Consider the following 27,099-nt stretch of genomic DNA (forward strand, 5'->3'; position numbering starts at 1 on the left):
TTCCTTCAGTTATGTGTTACGTCAGCCTCACAGCAAGTTTACGCCCGCCCGTAAACAAAGGACAATGAGCAGATATATCTGACATATTGCTGGTGCACACCTGCTGATGCGCTCACACTGATTCAGACCCGATTCCTGGGCTGCAAAATTTGAAGCCCGAGCGATTATTGAACAACCACGCAAGCGCACGATAGGCTGTCCTTGCACATACAGCCAGCATAGCCTAGCCATCGCTGCTGTTCACAAGTTGATTGACAGACGTCTGTCGTTTGGGGGCGTAACGCCGGCGTTTTCTGGAATTTCCCCCCTCTTTGCACAGCTGTGATTGCATTTGCAGCTGTGTACATGGGCGGGATTTCACTCGCTCGGGGCCCACGTTTACGTGATCGCTGGGTTCCGAACACTCACAGCAGCCCAGCGATCAGGTCTGATGTTAGCCATTCTATGAAACAATATTAAGTCCTATGTATAAAGTCCTATCTTATGCAATAGGTTACTCACAGCTTCGGTGTACGCTTCGCTGTTCTGTTCTTCATGAGCTTCCAGCAATTTCTGAGGAAAATAAAACAGACTTTTATTATAGTCACCGGAGTGTGGGCCAGATGCACTAAGCTTCAAAAGTGATAAACTGGAGAGTGATAAACAGCCAGCCAATCAGCTCCTACCTGCCCTGTCACAGACTGTGTTTGAAAAATGCCAGGCAGGAGCTGATTGGCTGGCTGTTTATCACTCTCCATTATATCACTTTTGAAGCTTAGTGCATCTGGCCCTGTGTCTCTGGGGGTTATTCTGTTTGGTACGGTGAAATGTACGTACGGTCCGTCACACCGTACGTTTCCCATACACTCACGGTGAGCTAAGTCCGCCCACAGAACAGCCGCACACGGACGGTCACAAACACCGACAATGGGGAGTGGCTTTCACTTGAGCGTACACCACCGTGTATGGACAGATCTCCCGGTTAGCCACCGATACTTGGCGTACATCAGAGCGTACGCCACAGTGCACGGGCGGATCTGTCCGTTTTTCCATCAACACTTTCCACCACAGGGCACGGATGTAGGAATGCATAGGTGTCCTCCAAAAACAAACAGTGATGACTCCCCATAGTTCTTGGTACAGGTGTGTTAAAGGTGTGTCAGTCGACCAAGCATGACAAAATGGTTTGTGTGCAAACATGTTCTAATATTGTTCAAAATAAGACTTTAGAGTGTGAAAGGCAGATGTTGGGATCCTTTGTTAGAGATATGTGATTGCAATAATGTGCTTGGTGGCATCTTACATACAGAGTGTGCTACATAAAGTTCATAGTAGATATGAAAGTGCATAATGTATGTTGTTGGACAAAAATAAAGGGATTTTTGTAAGAACTTACCGTTCGAATCCCTTTCTCTGATATGGTCCTGGTGACACAGCTCAACACTGGGATGTAGGAGGGTCTGAAGGAGCCAGGCACCTATCCTAAAGTTTTAGAGGGTAGGCTCCTCCCCTACTGCATCCCTGGACTCTTCAGTTCATCTTTCAAAGCCACTGGAATACATTAACTCAGTACAAACGCCTGCACATATTATATGCACATTTTATAACAGAAAACTGTTAACTTTTAACCATTTTAACATGAACATCATGAAACTTCTGGCATACTTACTGAGCGTAAGGGAGGGATCGCTGTGTCACCAGGACCATATCAGAGAAAGGGATTCGAACGGTAAGTTCTTACAAAAATCCCTTTTTCTCTTTCAATGGTCCTGGTGACACAGCTCAACACTGGGACGTTCCAGAGCCGGTCCTTTGGGAGGGTATGCTCAGGTCTGCAGCTCTCAGCACTGCTCGCCCGAATGATGCGTCCTCCGACGCGAACTCATGGAATCTATAGAATTTGGCAAATGTATGAACAGATGACCAAGTGGCAGCTCTGCAAACCTGCTCAGCTGTGGCCCCATGCCGAACCGCCCAAGAGGTGGCAACTGACCTGGTGGTATGCGCATTTATTTTGGCCGGTACTGGTCTACCCACTTTGGTGTATGCAAAGGCTATCACAGACCGCAACCACCTAGCAATAGTCTGCTTAGATGCAGGCCAACCAATCTTGTGTACGTCATACAATACCAACAATGTGTCAGTCTTCCTGACAGTCTTCACTCTGTCCACATATATGCATAAGGCACGCACAACATCCAAAGTTCTCAACTTGTCCCTTTTCTTAGAACCCTCTGGGGGTTGAAACACAGGTAGAACTATCTCCTGATTTAAATGGAAGGTAGATACCACCTTCGGTAAAAACTGAGGCACTGTTCTTAAAACAGCCCTGTCATCATGAAAAATTAAGAAGGGAGATTTACATGACAAAGCTCCCAATTCTGAAACTCTTTTAGCAGATGCTACTGCTAACAAAAACACTAGCTTCCACGTGAGAAACTTAAAGTCAGCCGACCTTAAAGGTTCAAAAGGTGCCTTTTGAAGGCATTCCAAAACCAGTGATAGATCCCAAGGTGCTACTGGTTGCTTGTATGGAGGTTTCAACCTGGATACTCCTTGTAAAAAAGTTTGAATTTCTGGCAAAATGGCTATCTTTTTCTGGAAATAGATGGACAAGGCCGAAATCTGCACCTTCAGTGACTGAAGGCTTAGGCCCGATGAAAAACCATCTTGTAAAAATTCCATCATTCTTGATAGCTTAAAATGAGATGTATGAGCCTTTCTTCTCTCACACCATCGAATGTAAGTCTTCCAGACTCTATAATAATTTGCCGAAGATACAGCTTTTCTGGCTTTTATCATCGTCTGTACTACTGCCTCAGAAAACCCTTTTCTTTTCAAAATGGTGGTTTCAATAGCCAGGCCGTCAAAATCAATCGATCTGAATCCAGGTGATTGAATGGGCCTTGTCTTAGAAGGTCTGGTCTCAGGGGTAGACGCCATGAGTCCACAGACAACCTCTGAAGCCTCGAGTACCAGGATCTCCTTGGCCAATCCGGGGCCACTAAGATCACTGGAACCTTCTGCCCCTGTATTTTCTTCAGAAGTCTCGGTAACATTGGTACTGGTGGGAATGCATAAAGGAGATCTCCCTGCCAGTGAATAGTCATGGCATCCACTGCCTCCGCTAGTGGATCCCTTGTTCTGGCATAGAACCTGGGCACTTGACGGTTGATCCTGGATGCCATCAGGTCCACATCCGGAGTTCCCCACATCGAAGTGATTTGGTGAAACACCTGAGGGTGTAAGCTCCATTCCCCTTCCTTGAGTTCCTCCCTGCTCCGGAAGTCGGCTTCTATATTCTCTATCCCTGGGATGAATATAGCCGATACAGCTGGAACATTCTGTTCCGCCCATAGGAAGATTCTGGATACCTCCCACATGGCCAATCTGCTGCGTGTACCTCCCTGGTGATTCAGATACGCCACAGCTGTGGCATTGTCGGTCTGAATCCTCAAAGGGAGGTTCTGTAACCTGTCTCCCGCCAAGGAAATGACTTTCCAGACAGCTCTCAGCTCCAAGATGTTGATTGGTAACGCTGATTCCTCTGCCGTCCACAGGCCCTGAAGCCTGAGATCCAGGACTATTGCCCCCCAGCCCCTGAGACTGGCGTCGGTAGTTACTATCAACCAGTCCCAGGTCTGTAATGACCGACCCCACTGAAGGGAATCTACTTCTGTCCACCATTTCAAGGATTCTCGGGTGTCCGAAGACAGCACTATCATCTCGGATTTCATGGTCAAAGTGTCTCCTGACCAAGCTGACAAAATGTTCCATTGGAACCTCCGAGAGTGGAACCTGGCAAATTGAAGCGTCTCGAATGACGCCACCATCTTCCCCAGGAGCTTGAGGCACCTCCATACTGAAATGCTCTGAGCCCTGAGAATCTCCTGGACTAGGGTGACCAGATCCCTGGCCTTTACCTCCGGGAGGAATACCCGATGAAGATGGGTGTCCAGTATGACTCCCAAGAATTGGAGCCTTTGTGACGGTACCAACTGAGATTTTTGCAAATTTAAAATCCAGCCGTGAGCCTGCAAAAAACCGATGGCCTCTGCCAAGTGACTCTGCAGCATGGCTGCTGACTCTGCTTTGAACAGGAGATCGTCCAAATAGGGTATTACTGTGATTCCCCTGAGCCTCAGCACCGCCGCCATTACTGACATTATCTATGTGAATACCCTTGGCGCGGTTGCTAGCCCAAAGGGTAACGCCCGGAATTGTAAATGCAGGTCTCCTATGGCAAACCTCAACAAGGTCTGATGCTCCGGGTGTATAGGAACGTGCAAATATGCGTCCTGGACATCCATGGACGCCAAAAATTCTCCCTGGTCCAGACTCAGGAGTACTGACCGTAGAGACTCCATTTTGAAATGGTCTACCCATAAATGAACATTTAGAGACTTCAAATTTAGTATTGGTCTGAAAGACCCGTCTGGTTTGGGCACCAGGAACAGCGTGGAGTAAAAGCCTTTCTTCCACTCTGTCTTGGGGACTAGTGTCACCACCCCTTTTTCCAAAAGGGAGTGCGCTGCTCTCACAAGAGCTGTACGCAGCCGTGCCTCCTTTGGTAAGGACGTGGGAATGAACCTCTTCGGAGGTGGCCCTCTGAAAGAGATTTTGTAACCCTGTGTTATGATGTCTAGCACCCAGGCATCCTGGTCTAGAGAAGCCCAAGCGTCCCTGAAGAGCGTGAGACGCCCGCCCACTTTTGTCACTGTCGGGCAAAGCCCCTGACAGTCATGCAGAGGGTTTATCCTCTCCTTTATTGGCAGGCTTCTTGTGAAAAGAGCCAAATTTTGACTTTTGTGTCTTGCCTCTAGAGGGCTGAAACCTTCCCCTGAAAGACTGTCCTCGAAAGGACGCACCACCTCTAGGGGAGGGCCGAAAGGACGGCTTAAAAGCAGAAAATCTGGACGTCTGCTTTGCTGAGGAGGCCGGCAGGAATGTACTTTTGCCGCCTGTGGCCTGTTTTATAATCTCCTCTAATTCGGTACCAAAAAGTACCTTTCCTTTGAAGGCTAATGTTTCCAGAGCCTTCTTGGACTCATTGTCTGCTTCCCAGGCTTTAAGCCAAAGCACTCTCCTGGCATTAATGGAGACTGTGGACACTCTGGTTGCCATTTTAATAGCTTCCTCCTCTGCTTCAACTGCATATTCTGCTGCTGCCTTAATCTTTTCTGCAAGCAGTAATGCACCCGGGTCAGCCTGCAGCATGGTGCATAATTCACCAGCCCACTCTATCATGGCCTTAGAAACCCAGGCTGAAGCAATAAGGGGTCGTAAGGTAAACCCCACCCCTTCAAAGATAGCCTTGAGGTTTCCCTCCAGCTTTTTATCCACAGAATCTTTAAAAGCTGCACCGCCCTGTACTGGTAATACAGTAGCCTTGGGCAAACGTGCCACTGAAGCGTCCACAACTGGGACCCTTTCCCAGAGCTCCGCATGAGACTCTGGCATGGGGTACAGATTAAGGAATCGTTTTGGCATCTGAAGCCTCTTATCAGGAGTTTTCCAAGCCCCTTCTAACAATTCCTGTAACCCCTCATCTGAAGGAAAAGTAACAGCCTCCTTCCGCTGTCGCTTAAAAACACCTTTAACAGGAGTCTTATCCTCCACAGTCAGCTTTAAAGCCTGCTTCACAGCTACAATGAGATCCTCTATACCAGCAGCAGAGTTCTCTTCCAAATCATCACCCTGATCCCAGGGGATGTCAGTATACTCTCCTTCCTCTTCATCTACCACAGTAGTTAAGGCATAAGACCTTCTAGGGGTCCCTGCCACATCATCCATTTTGTCCAGCATTTCACTGAACCTGTTAATCCCTTTTGCAGTATCCTGCATCACCTGGATAAGTGCAGGATCTGCCTGGGTAAGAGGCAAGGAGCCAGACGACTGCTGAGATGATGGCATAGGTCTCTGTGATTCTACCAGCCCATCACTCTGCCTGTCCAAAAGCTGCACCAAAGCGTTTACTGACCTGCCTAGGGCCCTGGCCCACGCAGGTTCCATATGCTCTGCCCTATGGGGATCACTGCCCATGGGTCTCACATCAGCGCAAGTAATACATAAGCCCCCCTTGGCCATCTGCTCAGGGACAAATTTTTGTGTGCAAACATTGCACGCGCTCAGTGCATTAAGGGCTCCCTCCCCCAAAACCACAGCCTGATGCTCAGACATGATGCAAGTGATAAATGTATATCTATCAGTATACACAGTGCAAACAATGTACAAGCGTTTATACAGAGGCAATGCACCCAATCACTTATCTGTCTGTTGGTTTCAACTGCGGGGAAGCGATGCCCAGGAAATCCAAGTCACTCTGCCAGGATCAGTAAGCCAGCTCAGCTCCGCTGCAAGCGTTCTGAAAGGCGCCAAAGTCAGAGTGAAGGAAGAGACCACAGGTCCCTGCTGCTGCGGGGTCCGTGACCTTTTGGCGCCAACCACCCCCAGCAAGCCGCTCCTTAGGTAGGATTTCCTAGTTCCAGTGTCTCCCCCTCAAATGGGGATCGCTTGGAACATGCCTGTCACAACGCTGCTGTCCTCTCATCTAGGAGCTCAGCGTGTAAGCTCCGCATAAAATGGCCGCCGCCATCACGGAGCGCCTGTCCCCCATGATCCCCACCTAAACGTGGAGCCGGTTTCAGGGTACTCCGGAGCCCAGGCAGCCCTTTAGAAAAGGCTATAAGCGCTGCACAGGGGGACCAGACAGTGTCTCCCTTGTGCACAGTGAGCTGACAGGACGCGCTTCTGTCAGCTCCTGCTGCGCAAGCAGTGTGAGGATTCACTATGAGAATCCTCACACTGTGCCTACCTAGCTAGGGTAAAAGTTAATAAAATAATAAAAATCCCCTAACTACTCTAATTCTTCGGCTGCTCCTGCAGCCCTTTAGAATAGCACCCACTCCAGTGGGCACCTAACACGAACTGAAGAGTCCAGGGATGCAGTAGGGGAGGAGCCTACCCTCTAAAACTTTAGGATAGGTGCCTGGCTCCTTCGGACCCTCCTACATCCCAGTGTTGAGCTGGGTCACCAGGACCATTGAAAGAGAAATACAGATTGTGTGCAAAATAGTGACCATGGCCTTATGACATTGCTCCACCATTGCAAGTAGAAATTGAGTCCAAAAACATCATTGTTGCTCTTAGATGTGGTTTATGTGTCTTTTTCATAATAAAAAACTGGTATGTTTGTGTTACAGTGAAAAAGTTGACAAATGTCGACTCCTGTAAATTGAGTGTCCTGCTTTTTAAAGTATAAAACAACACTTTCTGAATGGGTGTAGATGGTTATAAAATAACTAGCTGGACATATATAATAAGGTATTAGAATGAATATTAGCTAAAATGAAACCAACCTTTACATGTTGAGAAGTGTGGAAAGATAAGGTTCCAATGTGTTTGAGTGCTGTGTGTGGCTTGCAGGTAGTGAAATAATGGTTTGGACTTAATAGGCTGCACCATTACTTAGTACATTCAGGTGTATGTGTTTGACTAGTAGTCAGCTTTAATTAGCAGACCCAGGCGTCCGCTCTCATGCGGTAGCGCTAGGGGTTGTCAGGAGCTATCTTTGGCGTCCGCCTGTTTTTGGGCCAAAATGCACAGTGCGTTCGGCGATCGAGGCGGTTGTGGCACCGTGCATTTTGTGTGCACACCCCCGTGTACGCCCAGTTTTCCTCATTATTCCGTCCGCTCCCATAAAAACGCCCACAATGACCGTGCTCTTGTGGACAGGTTTTTTCGCACGGAGAGACCCGTCCGTGAGCGGTGTGAGGTCGCCGCACATGCGCATAGCGAAAGATACGCATGCGCAGATGAAAAAAAAAACCTGATCCGCCCATATACGGTCCCACCGTACCAAGCAGAATAAGGCCCTCTGTGAGAGCATGACTCGCCAGCATTGCCTGTATTCTATATCACACTTGCCACCAAGGAATTCCCACCAACTACAGCCTCCCCCTCCCTCACATTATCCCGGCTTCTGTCACACTCTCTCCCAGGTGCCTCCTGCACACACTGACCTTTATTAGCTTGCATTCCCGGGAATCTGAAAACGCAGGGAACATTTCCTCATATTTCTCCACTGCTATCTGCAACACAGCACAAGGAACCGGTCAGGAATCCATCGTGATCACATGGGATGCTGCCTGCATGTTGTGCGGGACTTTGCTCAGTAAGCTACGAACATCGCAGCTCACTGAGCACCTGAGACGCGCCCGGCCTGAGTCTGCAAAAATTCGGCCCCCTCCGAGGGAACAAGAAGTACCCTCTTTGTTGGAAGCCAATATTAAGGAGAATGCAGACTATAGGCCAGATGCACAAAGCTTCAAAAGTGATAAAATGGAGACTGATAAACAACCAACCAATCAGCTCCTGCCTGACATTTTTCAAACACAGTCTGTAACATGGCAAGCAGGAATTGATTGGCTGGCTCTTTATCACTCTCCATTTTATCACTTTTGAAGCTTAGGGCATCTGGCCCTGTCAATGCAATAGGAACGAATTATATCAATAAATATCGCTATTATTAATCATGTATTTTTTTTTTTAATGGTGCCACCAAGAGTCTGTAGTGTCTAGTACGACATGCACAATGTCGACCTTAAGAAAAGGTCAACATGGGGCTTTTTGAATTATTTTCTTTCTTTCATTCAACTTTTTCATACTGTACCATCCAGGTGGACTCCAATCGGGAACAGTAAAGTATGCCGAGCGCAGCGAGGAGGCGGTACACTAATTGGGGGGCCAGGTGATAAAGACAAAAAAACACAAGTAAACATTGTGTCAACATTTTGTCATTGTCAATCAGTGCATGTCGACTTAGACATGGTCTATGAGCTATATCACACCCGTAGCGTCATACTGGAAAAACCCACCTGCGGCGGATGGGAACTAGTATCGCTATTTGTTCCCATTCTCCGCAGGGACCCCGCTGCCTCCCCAGCAATGCACTGACCCCGCTGCCTCCTCAGCAATGCACTGACCCCGCTGCCTCCCCAGCAATGCACTGACCCCGCTGCCTCCCCAGCAATGCACTGACCCCGCTGCCTCCCCAGCACTGCACTGACCCCGCTGCCTCCCCAGCACTGCACTGACCCCGCTGCCTCCCCAGCACTGCACTGACCCCGCTGCCTGGATCTCCGCACACAGGCAAGTACCAGGGGAGGGGGTGCACCGGTGTGGGATCCTAAATACCTGTTCAGACCCGTTCACACTGCACACATAACGGGTCTGAACCATGTAGGATCCTTCTTTTTACCCGTTTTGAATTACCGATTTTCTTGAACCGGTAATTAAAAACTGGTGCTTTCACTCTGCAGCTACTGTATAACAGTTTTGAAATGGTTAAAAATCTGCAAATTACCGGGTTATAGCTATAGTGTGAAAGGGGTATATATGTGCAACAGCGGCTTCCCCTGCTTGTCACTAATGTGTGGGTTCTTTATATAAAAGGACAAGTACGCCCAGTGATACCATCACCATCTCCGTATATACAAAGCACATTACCTTGGCGTTCAGCTCGTCTACAATAAAATGGCACAGAGCTGCTTTGAAGAAATATTCTTTTGCACTATACTTCAGTAGCGGATTATCCATTGTGCTGGTCCCGACCTAGGAAAGATTAGAATTTGGATTTGTGAACAAATAAAACCAGATGCAAAAATAAATACCCAGATTACGGAAGGTCACTAACGGCAGCTTGCAATAGTAATGAACGGCAACAGCGGCACAGATTTCCTGGCAGTTGTGTATTAGTCTGTCTGATCATTTTATACTGAACATAATTCATTCAACAGCATTCATTCATCTGGATTTGCCAACCACATATGTAACAATACTCCTCCTGTCTCCAGTACTCTAGGGTCACCTGGACTGATGATCTTTGTGAGGTCACCCATAAGGTGGCCATACACACACAGATTTATCTGCAGATCTGTCTGGTTGGAACAAAAACATGGTTATGGATGAGAGCAAGCGACAGTTGGCCATTTGCTTGGAAATGCTGGAAAACTGCCAAACTGTCACTCATCCATAACCATGTTTTTGTTCCAACCAGCCAGATCTGAAGATAAATGTTACTAGTGTATGGGCACCTTAACACTCCCGCGTGCCCCTGAAAATTACATGCCAGGGTACTTGTGTAGTTTCACGGCGGCAGGGAAATCGCATCACATCGCATGTGATGGTACTTTTGTAGTTTCTAGTTTCCCCTGCCCGCTGATTGGATCGCATGTGATGCAGCACATTTAGCTCAGCCCCACTATCCACGCCGCCCCGAAGCGTGGCGAGGGGACGCGGTACACGTCCTGCCGACGTGTTCATACCCCCACTACTCACGTCGGTGCAGAGTTGATTTTATAAAGTGTGGTGAGCGCAGCGAGCCCCGCGAGGGGACGCGGATTACTTGACGTGTATTCTGCGTTCGAATCGCATCATTTTTGCCCCGCCCCCTCCCCACGGACCCGCGAATCACAGAGTTTGTGTGGTTTTGGGGCAGGGCTTTGTGACCTCAGCCATATCCCCGCCCCACTGACGTGCAGCATTGTGTGTTCTCTCCGGGCTTCTCCCGGAGAGGCAAATTTAAAAGTTGGAAAGTATGATTTACAGTATGTGACATCCAACATAACATTAAGATCATAATAAAAATATCTCAACTGTGATCATAAGGAAACATTATTTTTCCCATGCACAGGAGTATTCCTGTATCTAAAGTAGGGTAAACACTGGCCGATATATCGGTTGTTCAAGCAATCTGCTGATATCGTGAGTTCGTTGGTGGGTGTGTACATTTGTTCACAGCACGATACATCGGGTGGACAATTGTTACATGTGTATGCACTTATACATCGTCAGATAGGTTGGCGGATCGGACAAACGGTCGATCCGTCGCACAGGTGTGTACCCAGGTTAACATGACTGAGTGAGACGGCAAGCAGGCTTCTCTGTCAGGGCCAGTTGCACTAAGCTTCAAAAAGTGAGAAAATGGAGAGTGTTCAACAACCATCCAATCAGCTCCTACCTGCCATGTTACAGGCTGTGTTTGAAAAATGACAGGTATGTGCTGATTGGCTGGTTGTTTATCACACTCCACTTGACTTTCAGCTGTATGCTGACCAATACAAACCTGTTCATAGATTTCTATTGCTTTTTGGTACTGCTCCAACTGTGCCGCATATGCACCGACTTTAAGCAGACACTTGTTAGCTGAGCTGAAATATAGAAACAGAAGAAAAAGAAAGTGAGTGTGAATATTGTAGAGCAGAGTAGATGAGCGATTTCTCACAGGTGCATCAGGGTAAATTTATGGACTATATGTAACTTGCTGTGATTGGTTGGTCTTGGCGTGATTTCAGCGAGCTAGCCAATGGATGTAAAATGGCAATCTAGTGCATGTTTCACATAAATCAGCCAGGACCAGCAGATTGGCAGTTATATACGGGCTTAGGGGGCTGAGTCGGCTCAGCTGCATGTCAGTGTCCACGTCTATTGTGGATCATCCACCTAAGACTTTATATAAATGCCGCAATAGAGTTCTTCCCTGGGGTAGATCACTCGCAGCGTCTTTAGATGCACCATCCCTACGGCGGATGCAGTGTCATCATCTTATGTGAGTGGCTGTGTACGCAAACACTGTCACCACATCGGTGACACTCCATTAGCATGCCCAAATGACACACGATCCATGTGTGTTAAGTATTTCCAATTGAGACTCTGGGCCCAATTCAATCCTGTTGGCTTTGCTGCGAATTCGTAGCACAAGAGTTTATCGGACGAGCCGTCTGTGCGAAGACAACCAGGGAAGGCTAGCCTTCGCTGGCTGCTCGCAAGGTGATTGACACCCTGCGGCCGTTTGGGGTTGGTAACCATGCGTTCTCCGGGAATATAAATAGGGTTGTGTATTCAGTCTCAAGAAAGGTATCCGCTGATATTACATACAGAGCAGGGGAGGCACAAATAGCTTGGCCTCATACTGTATTATTCAGCCATGATGCTAAAGCCACAAAGCTAACGGCGTACTATCCAATAAGAACATCGATACTTTAGTCCATCCGTCATGTCACTTCACAACCAACAATATATTAGATATTCAAAATAGAGCAGATTAAAATCTCTTCATCCCCCGCACTCCTACTAATAACAGGATTGTGAAATGGACCTTATTCTGGTACACAGGCAACGCTGCGAATTTTGCAGCATTGCGTGTGGACCAAACACTGCTCACCACCCAAAGTGCCACCCCCCTCGCACCTGCGACCCCCCCCCCCCCCCCCCCCACCCTGCGAATGGATGATTTGCATAACCATCCATTCGATGGTCGAATGATCTTTCCAATGTTCGGAGATCAAAGACACCTCTATGGTATCTCAGATCTGCGGGAAGGGAAGCCCGCGCCATCGCCGGATTTCCCTGGGAACGGCCAGCGTTTTAATGGAAACACCCACGAAACGCTGGACGTTTCCATGGGCTACACCCCCTGCCCCATGCCCTGCTAGGTGCTAGTGGGATGGTGAACATGTAGTTCGCCGTGCCCGCTCACACCCTGCATCTGCACAGCCGCAAATTGGTAAACAAGCGGGGGACCGATCTAATCAGAATAACCCCCAATATCCCGTCACAATGCGCTATGAATGATACATATATAAAGTAAGAAAACAGTGACCGCTACACATAACACGAGCCTCACCTGTTTGATTCTTCTCCTTTATAGTAATCCGCTGACTGCTCATAATGTGCAATTGCCTAGGCACAGACAAACAATACATTAATCTGGCTCATAAATGTTATATTTGTGATACGACAAGGCAGAGATGATTACCAGTTATAAGTAATAATATAATAGTCTAGAAACTATGCTCTCACCTTTTCTATGTCTACAAGCTCCGTCTCATAAATCTCTGCAATTGTAATGTGATGCTTAGCAGCAATTGTAAATCTTCCCTGTAAGAGAAAATAGTAGTTATTATTTGTATTAAGCTCAATATATATAGCAGAAACACACACACAGGCATTTTATATCATTCTAGAAAGAAAATCTAATTTGCTACAGAAATCCAAGTGCGGAGGAGAATAAATAATTCTCTACAGGTTTAAAATAAATAAATTGGGGGCAGAGGTGCTTTGAGAGAGAGGAGTGCTCCAATTGGGCCCCCTAATCTCTTGCAGTGCAGTAGAATCTGGCATTGTGCCAGTCTACTGCGCATGTGCAGGTCTCCAGGAACATGGCGTCCAAATGGCCATAGCGGCCATTTTTCCAGTACAATATTTATATAAAATCACCGGCGGCACTCCAAGAAGAAGAAAAAAACACACCAAAGGCTATGCAATTAGAGCCGACGTTTCAAGGCCGTCTGGCCTTTTTATCAAGGTGCAAAAGAGACTCTTTTGCACCTTGATAAAAAGGCCGGATGGCCTTGAAACATCTTCTCTAATTGCATAGCCTTTGGTGTGTTTTTTTCTTCTTGGAGTGCCGCCGCCGGTGATTGTATTTGAAGCAGTTCTCAACTGCTCACGGAAAGGCACCCTGGTCCTCTGACCCATATAGACCTTTGCTACAGCGCTATATATATATATATATATATATATATATATATATATATATATATATATATATATATATATATATATATATATATATATATATATATATATATATATATATATAGATAGATATAGATATATACATACACACACACACACACATACATACATACATACATACATACACACACACACACATGCTTTTCGGTTCAAATGATTGGTCACTTTTGTTAAATGTTAACATATTATTTAATAGAAATGGCAATAAGTATGTGGATGCCGCTTCCCAAAATGTGTTTGGCCCATTTTAACTACACCCATTGCTAACATAAGTCTAAAACCAAGCATAGAGCCATGTAATCTCCATAGTCAAACATTAGCAGTAGCGAGTCATACTGAAGAGCTCAGGGGTAGATGTAAGAAGCAGTGATAACGGAGGAGAAGTGATAAAGCGCCTGGTACTTTATCACCGGCCAATTCGCTGCTGACTATTAAGTTACAGGGGGGGTAGATTTATTAAGCTCGGTGAAGTGATGAAGTGGTTTTTTTTTATCACCGGCCAAAGAGCTCCTATCTGTCATTTTTCAAACTAAGCCTGTAACTTCACAGTTAGGAGCTGATTGGCCGGTGATTAAAACCAGACACTTTATCACTTCACCAAGCTTAATAAATCTGCCTCAGGCTGAGTTAAAAAAAGGGACAGTCAGGAGCCAATTGGTACTTTATCACCGGCCAATCAGCTCCTCATGGTCCCTTTTTAAACCCAGACTGTAACTTAAGTCAGGAATGATTGGTACCAGGCACTTTATCACTTGAGCTCCCTTATCACTGTTTCATACAACTACCCCTCAGTGACTGTAGGCTGCCACCTTTCAAGAAAGTTATTTCAATCTTTTCCCTCTGCTGTAGCTGCATCCATCACAAGTAAATGAGGTAACTGAAGTCTACACATCTAGAAGCAGCAACAGATCAGAAGCATAGCCTAAAGGCCCCCATACACTAGGGCGACTTGTCCTTAGGACAAGTCGCCCCCGACTTCCCCCTGAGCTTCCCTGGCTGCTCCCCGGGGGAGCTTGATTAGATTGGCACTTGATGTGCCATTTTTTACATGTGATAAATCGTCTCGATTTATCACATGTAAAAAACCCGGGGAGCAGGGGGGGGGGGGGGGGGGCTGCTGGTGGGAGCAGGGGGGCTGGGGACGCTGCGGGGACACAGACGCTGCGGGGGACACAGACGCTGCGGGGGACACAGACGCTGCGGGGGACACAGACGCTGCGGGGGACACAGGCGGCATAGAGCCGAGCAGGGGGGCTGGGGACGCTGCGGGGGACACAGACGCTGCGGGGGACACAGACGCTGCGGGGGACACAGACGCTGCGGGGGACACAGACGCTGCGGGGGACACAGACGCTGCGGGGGACACTGGCGGCATAGAGCCGGGCAGAGGGAGCCGGGAGCTGTCAGTGCTAGAAAAAAAGCCTACTGTATACAATGAATGGGCAGCCTGTGATTGGCTGAGCGCTCTCTCAGCCAATTGCTGACTGGCTGAGAGAGCGCTCAGCCAATCACAGGCCGCCCATTCATTGTATGGGCTTTTTTTTTTTTTATTCAGTGCTGACAGCTCCGGGCTCCCCCTGCCCGGCTCTATGCCGCCTGTGTCCCCCGCAGCGTCCCCAGCCCCCCCTGCTCCCTCCACCGCCGCGCCGCCCCACTAGGTCCCAAGTCGGGTGGTCGGACGTGCAGCAGGTCCGACCACCCGACGCAGATCCGATGCGCACGGGACCGCGCATCGGATCTGAGGGGACATCAAAACTAGCCAATTTTGGTCGGATTTAGGTCAGATTCGACTGATCTGGCTCAAATCGGCTAGTGTATGGGGGCCTCACGGGACTTCTGTAAGATGAAGCTTGTAGCACCAAAAAATGATCTCTACTCGTTTGTAAATGGCCTCTAGAACCGATGGGAGCACAAGGGCTCCCCAACCTTCATGGACTGGACAATAAGGCAATGGAAACGCATTTACTGTAGTGGCAAAACGTGTTGTGCACATGGCAGTAGACTCCAAGTTTGGTGGATGCCAAAAGTAAGCTTCCTTAATAATGGTGTGGATCGGAGGCAAATATTTGGGGGGAAGGAGCTTTCCTGCTTTAGCAAGGCCATGAAAACTGGTTTACCAAATGTGATATGAAGGAACTTGACCGGTCTCCTGACCTCAACCCCATTCATATACATTTGGGACATGGGTCCTCAAACTGCAGACCTCCAGATGTGGTGAAACTACAATTCCCAGCATGCCTTGCCACAGTTTTAACACTCCCTTATAGGAAAACTGTGGCAAGGCATGCTGGGATTTGTAGTTTCACCACATCTGGAGGGCCGCAGTTTGAGGACCCATGATTTGGGATAAACTGGAACAATTCCTGCGAGCCAGATCTCATCACCCGACAATGTTGTCGCTAATGTTCCTGTGAGTAAATAAATGCAAATCCACACAACCATATTCCAGATGTTATATATAGCCTTCCTAAAAGAGTAGAGGCTGCAAAAACAGGGCAACCATATTAAGTGCCCTTGGTTTCGGGATGAGATGTCCAAAAAGCACATGTGGGTGTGATGTTCAGGCCTCCACTACTTTTGGCCATGTAGTATAGATGAATAGGTTAATTCCATGCACTACTGCTATTCTATTATATAATTGGGGGCAGAGGTGCTTTGAGAGAGGAGTGCTCCAATTGGGCCCCCTAATCTCTTGCAGTGCAGTAGAATCTGGCATTGTGCCAGTCTACTGCGCATGTGCAGGTCTCCAGGAACATGGCGTCCAAATGGCCATAGCGGCCATTTTTCCAGTACAATATTTATATAAAATCACCGGCGGCACTCCAAGAAGAAGAAAAAAACACACCAAAGGCTATGCAATTAGAGCCGACGTTTCAAGGCCGTCTGGCCTTTTTATCAAGGTGCAAAAGAGACTCTTTTGCACCTTGATAAAAAGGCCGGATGGCCTTGAAACATCTTCTCTAATTGCATAGCCTTTGGTGTGTTTTTTTCTTCTTGGAGTGCCGCCGCCGGTGATTGTATTTGAAGCAGTTCTCAACTGCTCACGGAAAGGCACCCTGGTCCTCTGACCCATATAGACCTTTGCTACAGCGCTATATATATATATATATATATATATATATATATATATATATATATATATATATATATATATATATATATATATATATATATATATAGATATAGATAGATATAGATATATACATACACACACACACACACACACACACACACATACATACACACACACACACACAAATGCTTTTCGGTTCAAATGATTGGTCACTTTTGTTAAATGTTAACATATTATTTAATAGAAATGGCAATAAGTATGTGGATGCCGCTTCCCAAAATGTGTTTGGCCCATTTTAACTACACCCATTGCTAACATAAGTCTAAAACCAAGCATAGAGCCATGTAATCTCCATAGTCAAACATTAGCAGTAGCGAGTCATACTGAAGAGCTCAGGGGTAGATGTAAGAAGCAGTGATAACGGAGGAGAAGTGATAAAGCGCCTGGTACTTTATCACCGGCCAATTCGCTGCTGACTATTAAGTTACAGGGGGGGTAGATTTATTAAGCTCGGTGAAGTGATGAAGTGGTTTTTTTTTATCACCGGCCAAAGAGCTCCTATCTGTCATTTTTCAAACTAAGCCTGTAACTTCACAGTTAGGAGCTGATTGGCCGGTGATTAAAACCAGACACTTTATCACTTCACCAAGCTTAATAAATCTGCCTCAGGCTGAGTTAAAAAAAGGGACAGTCAGGAGCCAATTGGTACTTTATCACCGGCCAATCAGCTCCTCATGGTCCCTTTTTAAACCCAGACTGTAACTTAAGTCAGGAATGATTGGTACCAGGCACTTTATCACTTGAGCTCCCTTATCACTGTTTCATACAACTACCCCTCAGTGACTGTAGGCTGCCACCTTTCAAGAAAGTTATTTCAATCTTTTCCCTCTGCTGTAGCTGCATCCATCACAAGTAAATGAGGTAACTGAAGTCTACACATCTAGAAGCAGCAACAGATCAGAAGCATAGCCTAAAGGCCCCCATACACTAGGGCGACTTGTCCTTAGGACAAGTCGCCCCCGACTTCCCCCTGAGCTTCCCTGGCTGCTCCCCGGGGGAGCTTGATTAGATTGGCACTTGATGTGCCATTTTTTACATGTGATAAATCGTCTCGATTTATCACATGTAAAAAACCCGGGGAGCAGGGGGGGGGGGGGGGCTGCTGGTGGGAGCAGGGGGGCTGGGGACGCTGCGGGGACACAGACGCTGCGGGGGACACAGACGCTGCGGGGGACACAGGCGGCATAGAGCCGAGCAGGGGGGCTGGGGACGCTGCGGGGGACACAGACGCTGCGGGGGACACAGACGCTGCGGGGGACACAGACGCTGCGGGGGACACAGACGCTGCGGGGGACACTGGCGGCATAGAGCCGGGCAGAGGGAGCCGGGAGCTGTCAGTGCTAGAAAAAAAGCCTACTGTATACAATGAATGGGCAGCCTGTGATTGGCTGAGCGCTCTCTCAGCCAATTGCTGACTGGCTGAGAGAGCGCTCAGCCAATCACAGGCCGCCCATTCATTGTATGGGCTTTTTTTTTTTTTATTCAGTGCTGACAGCTCCGGGCTCCCCCTGCCCGGCTCTATGCCGCCTGTGTCCCCCGCAGCGTCCCCAGCCCCCCCTGCTCCCTCCACCGCCGCGCCGCCCCACTAGGTCCCAAGTCGGGTGGTCGGACGTGCAGCAGGTCCGACCACCCGACGCAGATCCGATGCGCACGGGACCGCGCATCGGATCTGAGGGGACATCAAAACTAGCCAATTTTGGTCGGATTTAGGTCAGATTCGACTGATCTGGCTCAAATCGGCTAGTGTATGGGGGCCTCACGGGACTTCTGTAAGATGAAGCTTGTAGCACCAAAAAATGATCTCTACTCGTTTGTAAATGGCCTCTAGAACCGATGGGAGCACAAGGGCTCCCCAACCTTCATGGACTGGACAATAAGGCAATGGAAACGCATTTACTGTAGTGGCAAAACGTGTTGTGCACATGGCAGTAGACTCCAAGTTTGGTGGATGCCAAAAGTAAGCTTCCTTAATAATGGTGTGGATCGGAGGCAAATATTTGGGGGGAAGGAGCTTTCCTGCTTTAGCAAGGCCATGAAAACTGGTTTACCAAATGTGATATGAAGGAACTTGACCGGTCTCCTGACCTCAACCCCATTCATATACATTTGGGACATGGGTCCTCAAACTGCAGACCTCCAGATGTGGTGAAACTACAATTCCCAGCATGCCTTGCCACAGTTTTAACACTCCCTTATAGGAAAACTGTGGCAAGGCATGCTGGGATTTGTAGTTTCACCACATCTGGAGGGCCGCAGTTTGAGGACCCATGATTTGGGATAAACTGGAACAATTCCTGCGAGCCAGATCTCATCACCCGACAATGTTGTCGCTAATGTTCCTGTGGGTAAATAAATGCAAATCCACACAACCATATTCCAGATGTTATATATAGCCTTCCTAAAAGAGTAGAGGCTGCAAAAACAGGGCAACCATATTAAGTGCCCTTGGTTTCGGGATGAGATGTCCAAAAAGCACATGTGGGTGTGATGTTCAGGCCTCCACTACTTTTGGCCATGTAGTATAGATGAATAGGTTAATTCCATGCACTACTGCTATTCCCGAAATCTAAGGCCGTATACACAAAGGAGTTAGGGATAAATGTGTTATGACAATCATCCGGATATAACGTTTCCTGCTCGGTATCCGAGGTGAAGCAGGTTGTGGTAGCACCGAAATGTATTAACAGCTCGGATGCTGAAGTGGATGAGTGATAATGCCCGCCTCCGGCGATCACTGTCAGGCCCCCCATAGAGCATCATCCTAGTGCTGATGCGCTGGGTGTCTCCTCTGCGCCGGCTCTAGTGACATCTCACAGCCTGGACAGAGCTGTCCTTGCTGTGGTGTATGGGCAACGTCACCTGCAGATGTCAATATCGATCGTTGTCGGAACGGTCAGCACTACTTACCATTCAAACATTGCCCCTGACTATTGGTGTGAGTCAATAATGACAAAGGCGCATCGGTGGAGAAGCGGTATCGGTGCAGATGAGGGTGCTAAAACCGCTTCTCCCCATAATGACCATTTATACATTGCCCCTTACTGCAGAATCTGAACCTCATTATCTGTGCACATTGACATTGCTCACAGTGCTCAGAAGCATTTGCCCATGGTAAAATGCATCTTCGTACAGATGTGTCCTCACGCATAAGCTCAATACACCATGTGGCGCCAGTGAGCCAGCCAGGGCGGCGCAGCCGAGTAACTTTTTCTTTAAATTTGCATCTTATTCGTACGGAATGGGTCATAGGGTCAACAGCACTAAGGTCGACATGCATTGGGTTGACCACTGATGGTTGACATGGGCCAATGTCTACACATGGGTGTAGGTCGACCGGTCATTAGGTCAACACAAGCATTATGTCGACATGGGCTAGGTCGACATCAAAAAGTGGTGGGGTTGATCACTTTCTTTTACCCGAACGTCAACACAGTCGACATGGACACTGTATCGGTGAACTGTGTCCCCTCGCTATGCTCTCCACACTATTATATTCTCCCACCACGCCCTAGTGGATGGTAGGGCATGAAATACCGCATGTCGGCACAGGTCGGCTCAAAAAAAGGTAAAAAAAACCCATGTTGACCTTTTGACTGTCGACCAGGCCCATGTCAACCTAATGCTTGTGTTGACCTAATGACCCATTGACCTAAGCTCATGTCGACCCAATGACCGTATACCGCATTCGTCCTGCAGACGCCGCTAAACCACTCAATCTGTACCAGAGACGCGGGGCTGCGGCGTTAACCACACAGGAATTAGTTTTAAATATGTCACAGATAAGCACTTCTGGAATTTGGCCTAGGAAAAAGCAGATGAGCGCTGCATCGTAGCATTTCATACACAGATTCACACTCATTCGCACACAGATGTACAAGCATTACACATCCAACTAATCGGTGCAGTCATGTTAAGCGGTTTTGTCACATCACAAGAAGCACATTGGAGAGACAACGGCCGAGTGGCACAGCAATAGTGTATGAGGACACACCTGTATGATGGAGCAGGCTAAAGGTGCCCATACACTAGTAACATTTATCTGCAGATCTGGCTGGTTGGAACAAAAAAATGGTTATGGATGAGTGACAGTTTGTCAGTTTTCCAGCATTACCAAGAAAATGGTCAACTGTCATTTGCTCTCATCCATAACCAGGTTTTTGTTCCAACCAGACAGATCTGCAGATAAATCTGCGTGTGTATGGCCACCTTTAGAGATGGGCTAATGAGCACACTACTAGGAGCTTAAACCAGCAGCATTTGGGAATTCCTATGTGATCGAACAATAAAAATAAAAAATAAAACGGCTGTGTTCCAAATTCTTTATCTATTATAATTAACAGGAGATCTACAGAATATCATTCCTTACCATATCTGTGTATATTTCGATGGCTGCATTTAAGCAGTTGATGGCCTCTGATGTTAGCAATTAGGAAAGACAATGAAAAGCAACTTAAAAAAGAATGCAATTACTTGAATGATTAGTGAGCTAAAAAATGGAAAGACTGAAATGAAGGTTAGAAGATTTTATAAACCAATAAGCAGAGATCAAACACAACAAGTCGTTTGCTCGGTGTCCTTTGTCCTATGCGGACACTGTAATCTGGAAATGATGGGAGGAATACTAAAACTAGAACGGGGACTTTTTATTGTGAAATATGTGTGGTTCTTCTCTGCACTCAGATTATCTATTCTATGCGTTAGGGGCCTGATTCACTAAGATCGTTCCCTGGCGTATTCGCTCCAGGGACCAAAGTTTTGGCTCCGCATATGCGTCTATACGCAGTTGTCAATGCGTTCGCGCAGAGGGGGAAGGGATGAAGGCTGTCAGGGGGATGTCCCATGGGAACGCCCAGCAGACGGGCTGAAGGCTGCTGGGGTCAGCCGCCCACCCCGTTCTATGAGCCGCACGCCATGAATATAGAGGTCAGTCAAGACTGGGGGGGGGGGCACAATACACTAATTGCGGTTCCTTGTTGACAGGTGTCGACAAAGACACAAAAAAAAAACCTTAAAAACTCACGCTGATCTTTTCCTGCGTCAACCTTTTTTTTTTCAGATTAACCTTTTAAAATTGTGGACAATTTTGGCAATGTCAACATTTTTAGAAGTCGACCTTTTGTCGTCAACCTAGACACTGTAGACCTTGCCATCCGCACACGTTTTGACAGCCGCAAATTGCAAAAAAAAAAAAGTTGTCTAAAGTATATTTTTGGCAGTTCTGCTTCCGGACAGGTGAAAAAATAAATCCTTGATCGTGGCGGCTATATAGGACAATTGGACAACTCCTGGGGGATAAATCCCCCCGTTATTTAGTCATAGCATATACATAACCCAATAGTCGTCAACCCAATTAGTCCCCCCTGCCCATGTAGCGGTCAGATGAGGATCCCTGCTCTTGTACTCCTCTTGATATAATGAATGAAGCACAACTGATCCGTATAAAGCAAACATTGAATATTTATTTAACACGCACAGGGCTGGATGTAATGGCGGAGGAGTTCAGCGGCCAAACTCCGATGTTTTTTGTTTTTTTAAAGGCAGTCAATTAAAAGCCACGGTTTTCTCCTGTAAAGGATTGCCCCTTTATTTAAAAAAAAAACCCTTCAAGTTCAGCCGTTATCCTGCACAGGCGCTGAACTCTATTAATTTCTGCACACAGGTATGGATTTACTATCTAGGGCAGGAGTGGCCAACCCAGTCCTCGAGATCTACCAACAGTCCGCGTTTTCCAGATCACCTAACTGGTGCACACCTGTAGTCATTACGGTCACATGACCCATATCACCTGGTGCACAGGTGTAGTCATTACTAACTGTCACATTTTCAAATCTGCTGCATTCATTCCTACTATAGATCCACAGGTTGCCTGATATACATGAACTGTTGGTAGATCTTGAGGACAGGTTGTGCCACCCCTGCTCTATGGGGTTCACAAAGGTGACTGTGTGGGCTTTGACCTACGAATTTCATGGGGCAGTAGTAATTAATGGAGAATCAGTGTAGTTTAGCACCTATTACTATTGAAAACATATCAGTCAAAGCCGCTGGTCGATGGCTTTGTAAACAGGACGTTTAGCAAATCTGTCAAACAGAATAGATTCTGTATCAAGGAAGCAAAAGTAGGCTGACCATTGGACAGGCGTGATTCCACACCAATAGGCTTCAACAGAGACTCTGCTGTCCGATAGCGAAAGGTAAGTCAACCCATTACAGAGTGCTTAAGAAACCAATAATGACAAACGTTAATTGCAGAGATCCATGAGATTACACAAGGGCTTCCCCAACTGTAGCAGGGCACTTAATTACTGCCAAGGATTCTTCCTCGTTAAAGCAAATATCATTAAGGGTAATGTGCTGCAACAGATGATAAAGCCATGTTCAACACACACATTAAATTAGATCTATAAATGTTATTGGTTAGATGTAAGGTTTGAACGTAAGAACGGACACCTCATGCACACGGTACACCCGAAAAGTTACCTTGCGGATCAGCTTTCTTGTACGCGTTCCCGGCATCTACAAAACTCGTGGCGGCGTCATGTTTGCTCTGCAGTTGCATATACAGCTTGGCCGCCTGACAAAACGCATTCCCCGCAGCTACAGAATAAAACACAGCTGCATATTACCAGTGGTGGCTCACAAGCAAAATACAAACATAAGGAAAATACAATCAAGGCCCTATTTTTAAAGAAAATAAATACATTTTTATTATCTCTTTAAACCTTCTTCATTTGCCTTCCCATCTAACGTGTTTAGGTCTAATCATGAGATCAAGTTAGAAAACCCTTGTTATATATTATAAGGCGTTTATTTCATTTATGCTCTTAGAATACTAGTCCTGCCCCAGTGACGATATAACAAAGATAAGAGAAAACACAACAAAATACAATAAAAGCTATTATTCTGTATATAATATATCTTATACATAAATCTACAATAAAAACTATTATATATAACACACATATATATATATATATATATATGTCTAGTGTCCATGTGACTGAAACATGGACATCTGTTGCCAGAAAATGAAACTACATCTAATAGTATAGATTAAGCAAATAAAGTACATATTTTATATGTATTTGAAATCCACATAACAAAAAATCTTTAGCTACTTATGTGAGAACTGTAAGAGACAGGGTTCCGAATGACTCACCAACAGCCGGGATTCCGACATCGGAATCCCAACTATCAGGAGCCCGACAGTTAGAATCCTGACTAAGGCTGTGTACACACGGGGGGCGATTTTGTCTAATATCGCGGGCAATATGGTCATTGAGCGACCATATTGCCCGCGATATGGTGCGCGCTCCCGTTTTCTCCCCCGTAGTGATCGCTTTCTCCCCCGTAGCTGATTTCCACTGCCGGGCTCCCCCGGCCGTTTCTTTTTCATCAGCGACCATCTCTGGTCCCTGATGCAAACAGGACACTGAGCGATATATCGCTCATTGTGAGCGATATATCGCTCAGTGATATATCCCCCCGTGTGTATGGGGCTTTACATTCTATATTCTACATTCCATATTCCCTCATGGGGGTCCACAACCCCTATAGAGGGAGAATAGAATTGGTCTCGAGCACAGCTTCAATGCACTCGCCCCACTGTCAGGCTCCTACGGCCGGGATTTCCGATGTCGGATATCATACCCATGGGTCATGGGGTTGACAGTACGAAGTTTGACAGTCAATAGTTCGACCACTATTGGCCGTAGGTGGACACATGGAAAAGGTCCACACAAGACATAGGTTGACTTGGTGAAGGTCGACGTGAAAAAAAAGTCAACATGAGTTTTTTTTTAAAAAATGTTGGTGTCTATATTGACATACATCGACATGGACACCGTATAAGTGTACCGCTTCGCTCGCCATACTTCAGGCACTATTATAATCTAACTCTATATCCACTTGGATAGTAAAGAATGAAAAACCACCTGTTTAAAAAAAAAAAAAATATTTGGAAAACTCAGGTCATGGTGACCTTTTAACTTGTTGCATGTGTCGACCTTTTAACCATGTCGACTTAAGGTACGTAGACCTTCTCATGTGTCGACCAATAGTGGTTGAACTTTTTATTTTACACCTGCCGAACCCATCCCGTTAATGACTTATTACATATTTTAACCTTTTCTTTTGATACTTTGCTGCATTTATACCAGATCGTGTAGTGTAGATGGTCACACAGTCATCCGCATATATTGGACTACAAAGTGCATTATATGGGTAATTTCTGGCAAAACTGGAAGACGACTGCTCCTCTATCAGGCCACATACTACCCCACCAGACCGTCACTTACCGTTCCAGTTCTTAGCCATCTTGAACATGTTAGCAGCTCTGGCGTACATTTCACAGGCTTCTTCAACCTTCGTGTTTCCACTGATTGAAAAGAAAAAAAGAAGTTTATTGTTCGCTTCTCTTGCACCCATTCCTAACAATACCGACAGAACGATAAGATACATGGAATATAATTAATAAACATAGAATGTGACGGCAGATAGGAACCAATTGCCTCATCTAGTCTGCCCCTTTTTTAACCATATTGTTACGTCAAACCCTATTTGATCCTTATTTCTGTGTAACGATATCCTTATGTCTATCCCATGCATGTTTAAATTGTTCTACTGTCTTAAGGCCGCCATACACTATGCGATTTTGGTCTGTTTTCACCGGTGAAATCGGCCCAAAATCGCATGCGTGTGACATCTGATCCGATGCGCGTTCCCGTGCGCATCGGACCGGATCATGAGGTCGGATGTTCAGCACATAAGGTCATGTCTGACCTCCTTGTTTGCTCATGCCTGAACCGAGAGCAGTGGGGTGGACAGCGGGTGTTGAGCGCTGCACTAGCGGGTGGTGAGGAGCATTGGGGTGGCCGGTGAGTTCTGAGCGCTGCGCTAGTTGGCGCAGGGCGGTGATCATATCATCAGCGGGAAGCCGGGAATCAGAATTTTTAAATAACCAGTCAAATGATTGGCCATTCTCCCTTCCCCGGAAGGGAGGCAGCTGATTAGCTGAGGCAGCTGATTGAGTGCTCTCTCTCAGCCAATCAGAGAACGACCAGTCATTTGACAGGTTATTTAAAAAAAAAAATACCCGCCGCTGCCCGTCCCGGTGTCCCGCTGATCATATCATCACCGCCCCACTGCTCCTCACTGCCCACTAGTGCAGCGCTCAGCATCCATTGCTCCTCACCGCCTGCCACACTGCTCCTCACCACGCGCTAGCGCTGCACCCAGCACCCGCCTCACTGCCCGCTGCAGCTCCCCGGTTTTACATGTGATAAATCGCTTGCGATTTATCACATGTAAAAAATGGCACATCAAGTACCAAATCGTATGTGAGCCTCCCGGGGAGCTGCCAGACGGCTCACATGAGAATTGACCTTAGGACAAGTCGGCCTAATGTATGGGGGCCTTTAGCCTCTACCACCTCTGACGGGAGGCTATTCCACTTGTCCAATACTCTTTCTGTGAGGTAATTTATCCTCAGATTTCCCTTGAACCTCCCTCCCCCCAGTGTCAGTGCATGTCCTTGTGTTCCAATACTTCTCTTCATTTGAAGAATGTTTCCCTCCTGAACATTGTTATAACCAGGGCTGGCGCAACCCACTCAGCAAGGTATGCGGTGCAGGGAGACGCCAGTCTGAAAAAGGGGCTCTCTCTGCTCTCATACCCCGCTGTGCGCTACTGGCTGGTGCCGGCTGCCACAGTCTGTGCCTGTCACACACTCATTGAATAACAGGCAGCAGCGGGGTATCTCAGTAATGTGCGCTGGAAGGGCGGGTGGTGTATAATTATGAGCGATGGGAGGGTGGATGGTGTATAATTATGTGTGCTGGTAGGGGGTGTTGTATAATTATGTGTGCTGGGGGGATGGCATATAATTATGTGCGCTAGGAGGTGGGATAGTCTATAATTATGTGCGCTGGAAAGGGGAGAATGGCATGTAATTATGTGCGGCGGGAGTGGGTGGATGATTTATTATGTGTGCTGGGAAGGGGTGAAAGGCATATTATTAGGTGCACTAGGCAGGATGGTGTATAATTCTGTGTTTCAAAGGGGGTGGGTGGCGTATAATTATGTGCACTGGGAGGGGGTATGGCATATTTATGTGCACTGGGAAGGATAGGAATGCCATATTTATGTGCGGTGAAAGGGAGGGGTGGCATAATAATATATGTGCTGAGAAGGGGGCATGGCATATTAATGTGTGCTAGAGAGGGATGTAGTGTGGCAACGGTCATCTATGCAGAGTGCAGGATACCGCCTATAGGCCCTTATTCAGATCTGATCGCAGTACAAATTTGTTCTCAAAATGGGAAAAACCATGTGCACTGCAGGTGGGGCAGATGTAACATGTGCTCATGTGTTCTGTTTGCTCCCCTGAC

The 27,099-nt window shown here is 46.9% G+C and overlaps 1 protein-coding gene across 1 annotated transcript in view; it reads right to left on the reverse strand.

The window, feature by feature from the left end:
• The window catches only part of NAPB (NSF attachment protein beta), a 45,741-nt gene that overhangs the window by 3,635 nt on the left and 15,007 nt on the right, over window positions 1-27,099 (reverse strand). The window contains exons 2-10 of the mRNA XM_083175616.1: window positions 25,009-25,088; window positions 23,192-23,308; window positions 21,078-21,124; window positions 12,841-12,918; window positions 12,665-12,720; window positions 11,105-11,189; window positions 9,487-9,591; window positions 8,001-8,069; window positions 502-552 (exon numbers count right to left, since the gene is read on the reverse strand). Coding sequence (XP_083031742.1) covers window positions 502-552; window positions 8,001-8,069; window positions 9,487-9,591; window positions 11,105-11,189; window positions 12,665-12,720; window positions 12,841-12,918; window positions 21,078-21,124; window positions 23,192-23,308; window positions 25,009-25,088 — 688 coding nt within the window. The remainder of the gene's footprint in view (window positions 1-501; window positions 553-8,000; window positions 8,070-9,486; window positions 9,592-11,104; window positions 11,190-12,664; window positions 12,721-12,840; window positions 12,919-21,077; window positions 21,125-23,191; window positions 23,309-25,008; window positions 25,089-27,099) is intronic.

Source organism: Crinia signifera, chromosome 3 (assembly GCF_055691185.1).
Source record: "Crinia signifera chromosome 3, ASM5569118v1, whole genome shotgun sequence".
Taxonomy (NCBI): Eukaryota; Metazoa; Chordata; class Amphibia; order Anura; family Myobatrachidae; genus Crinia; species Crinia signifera.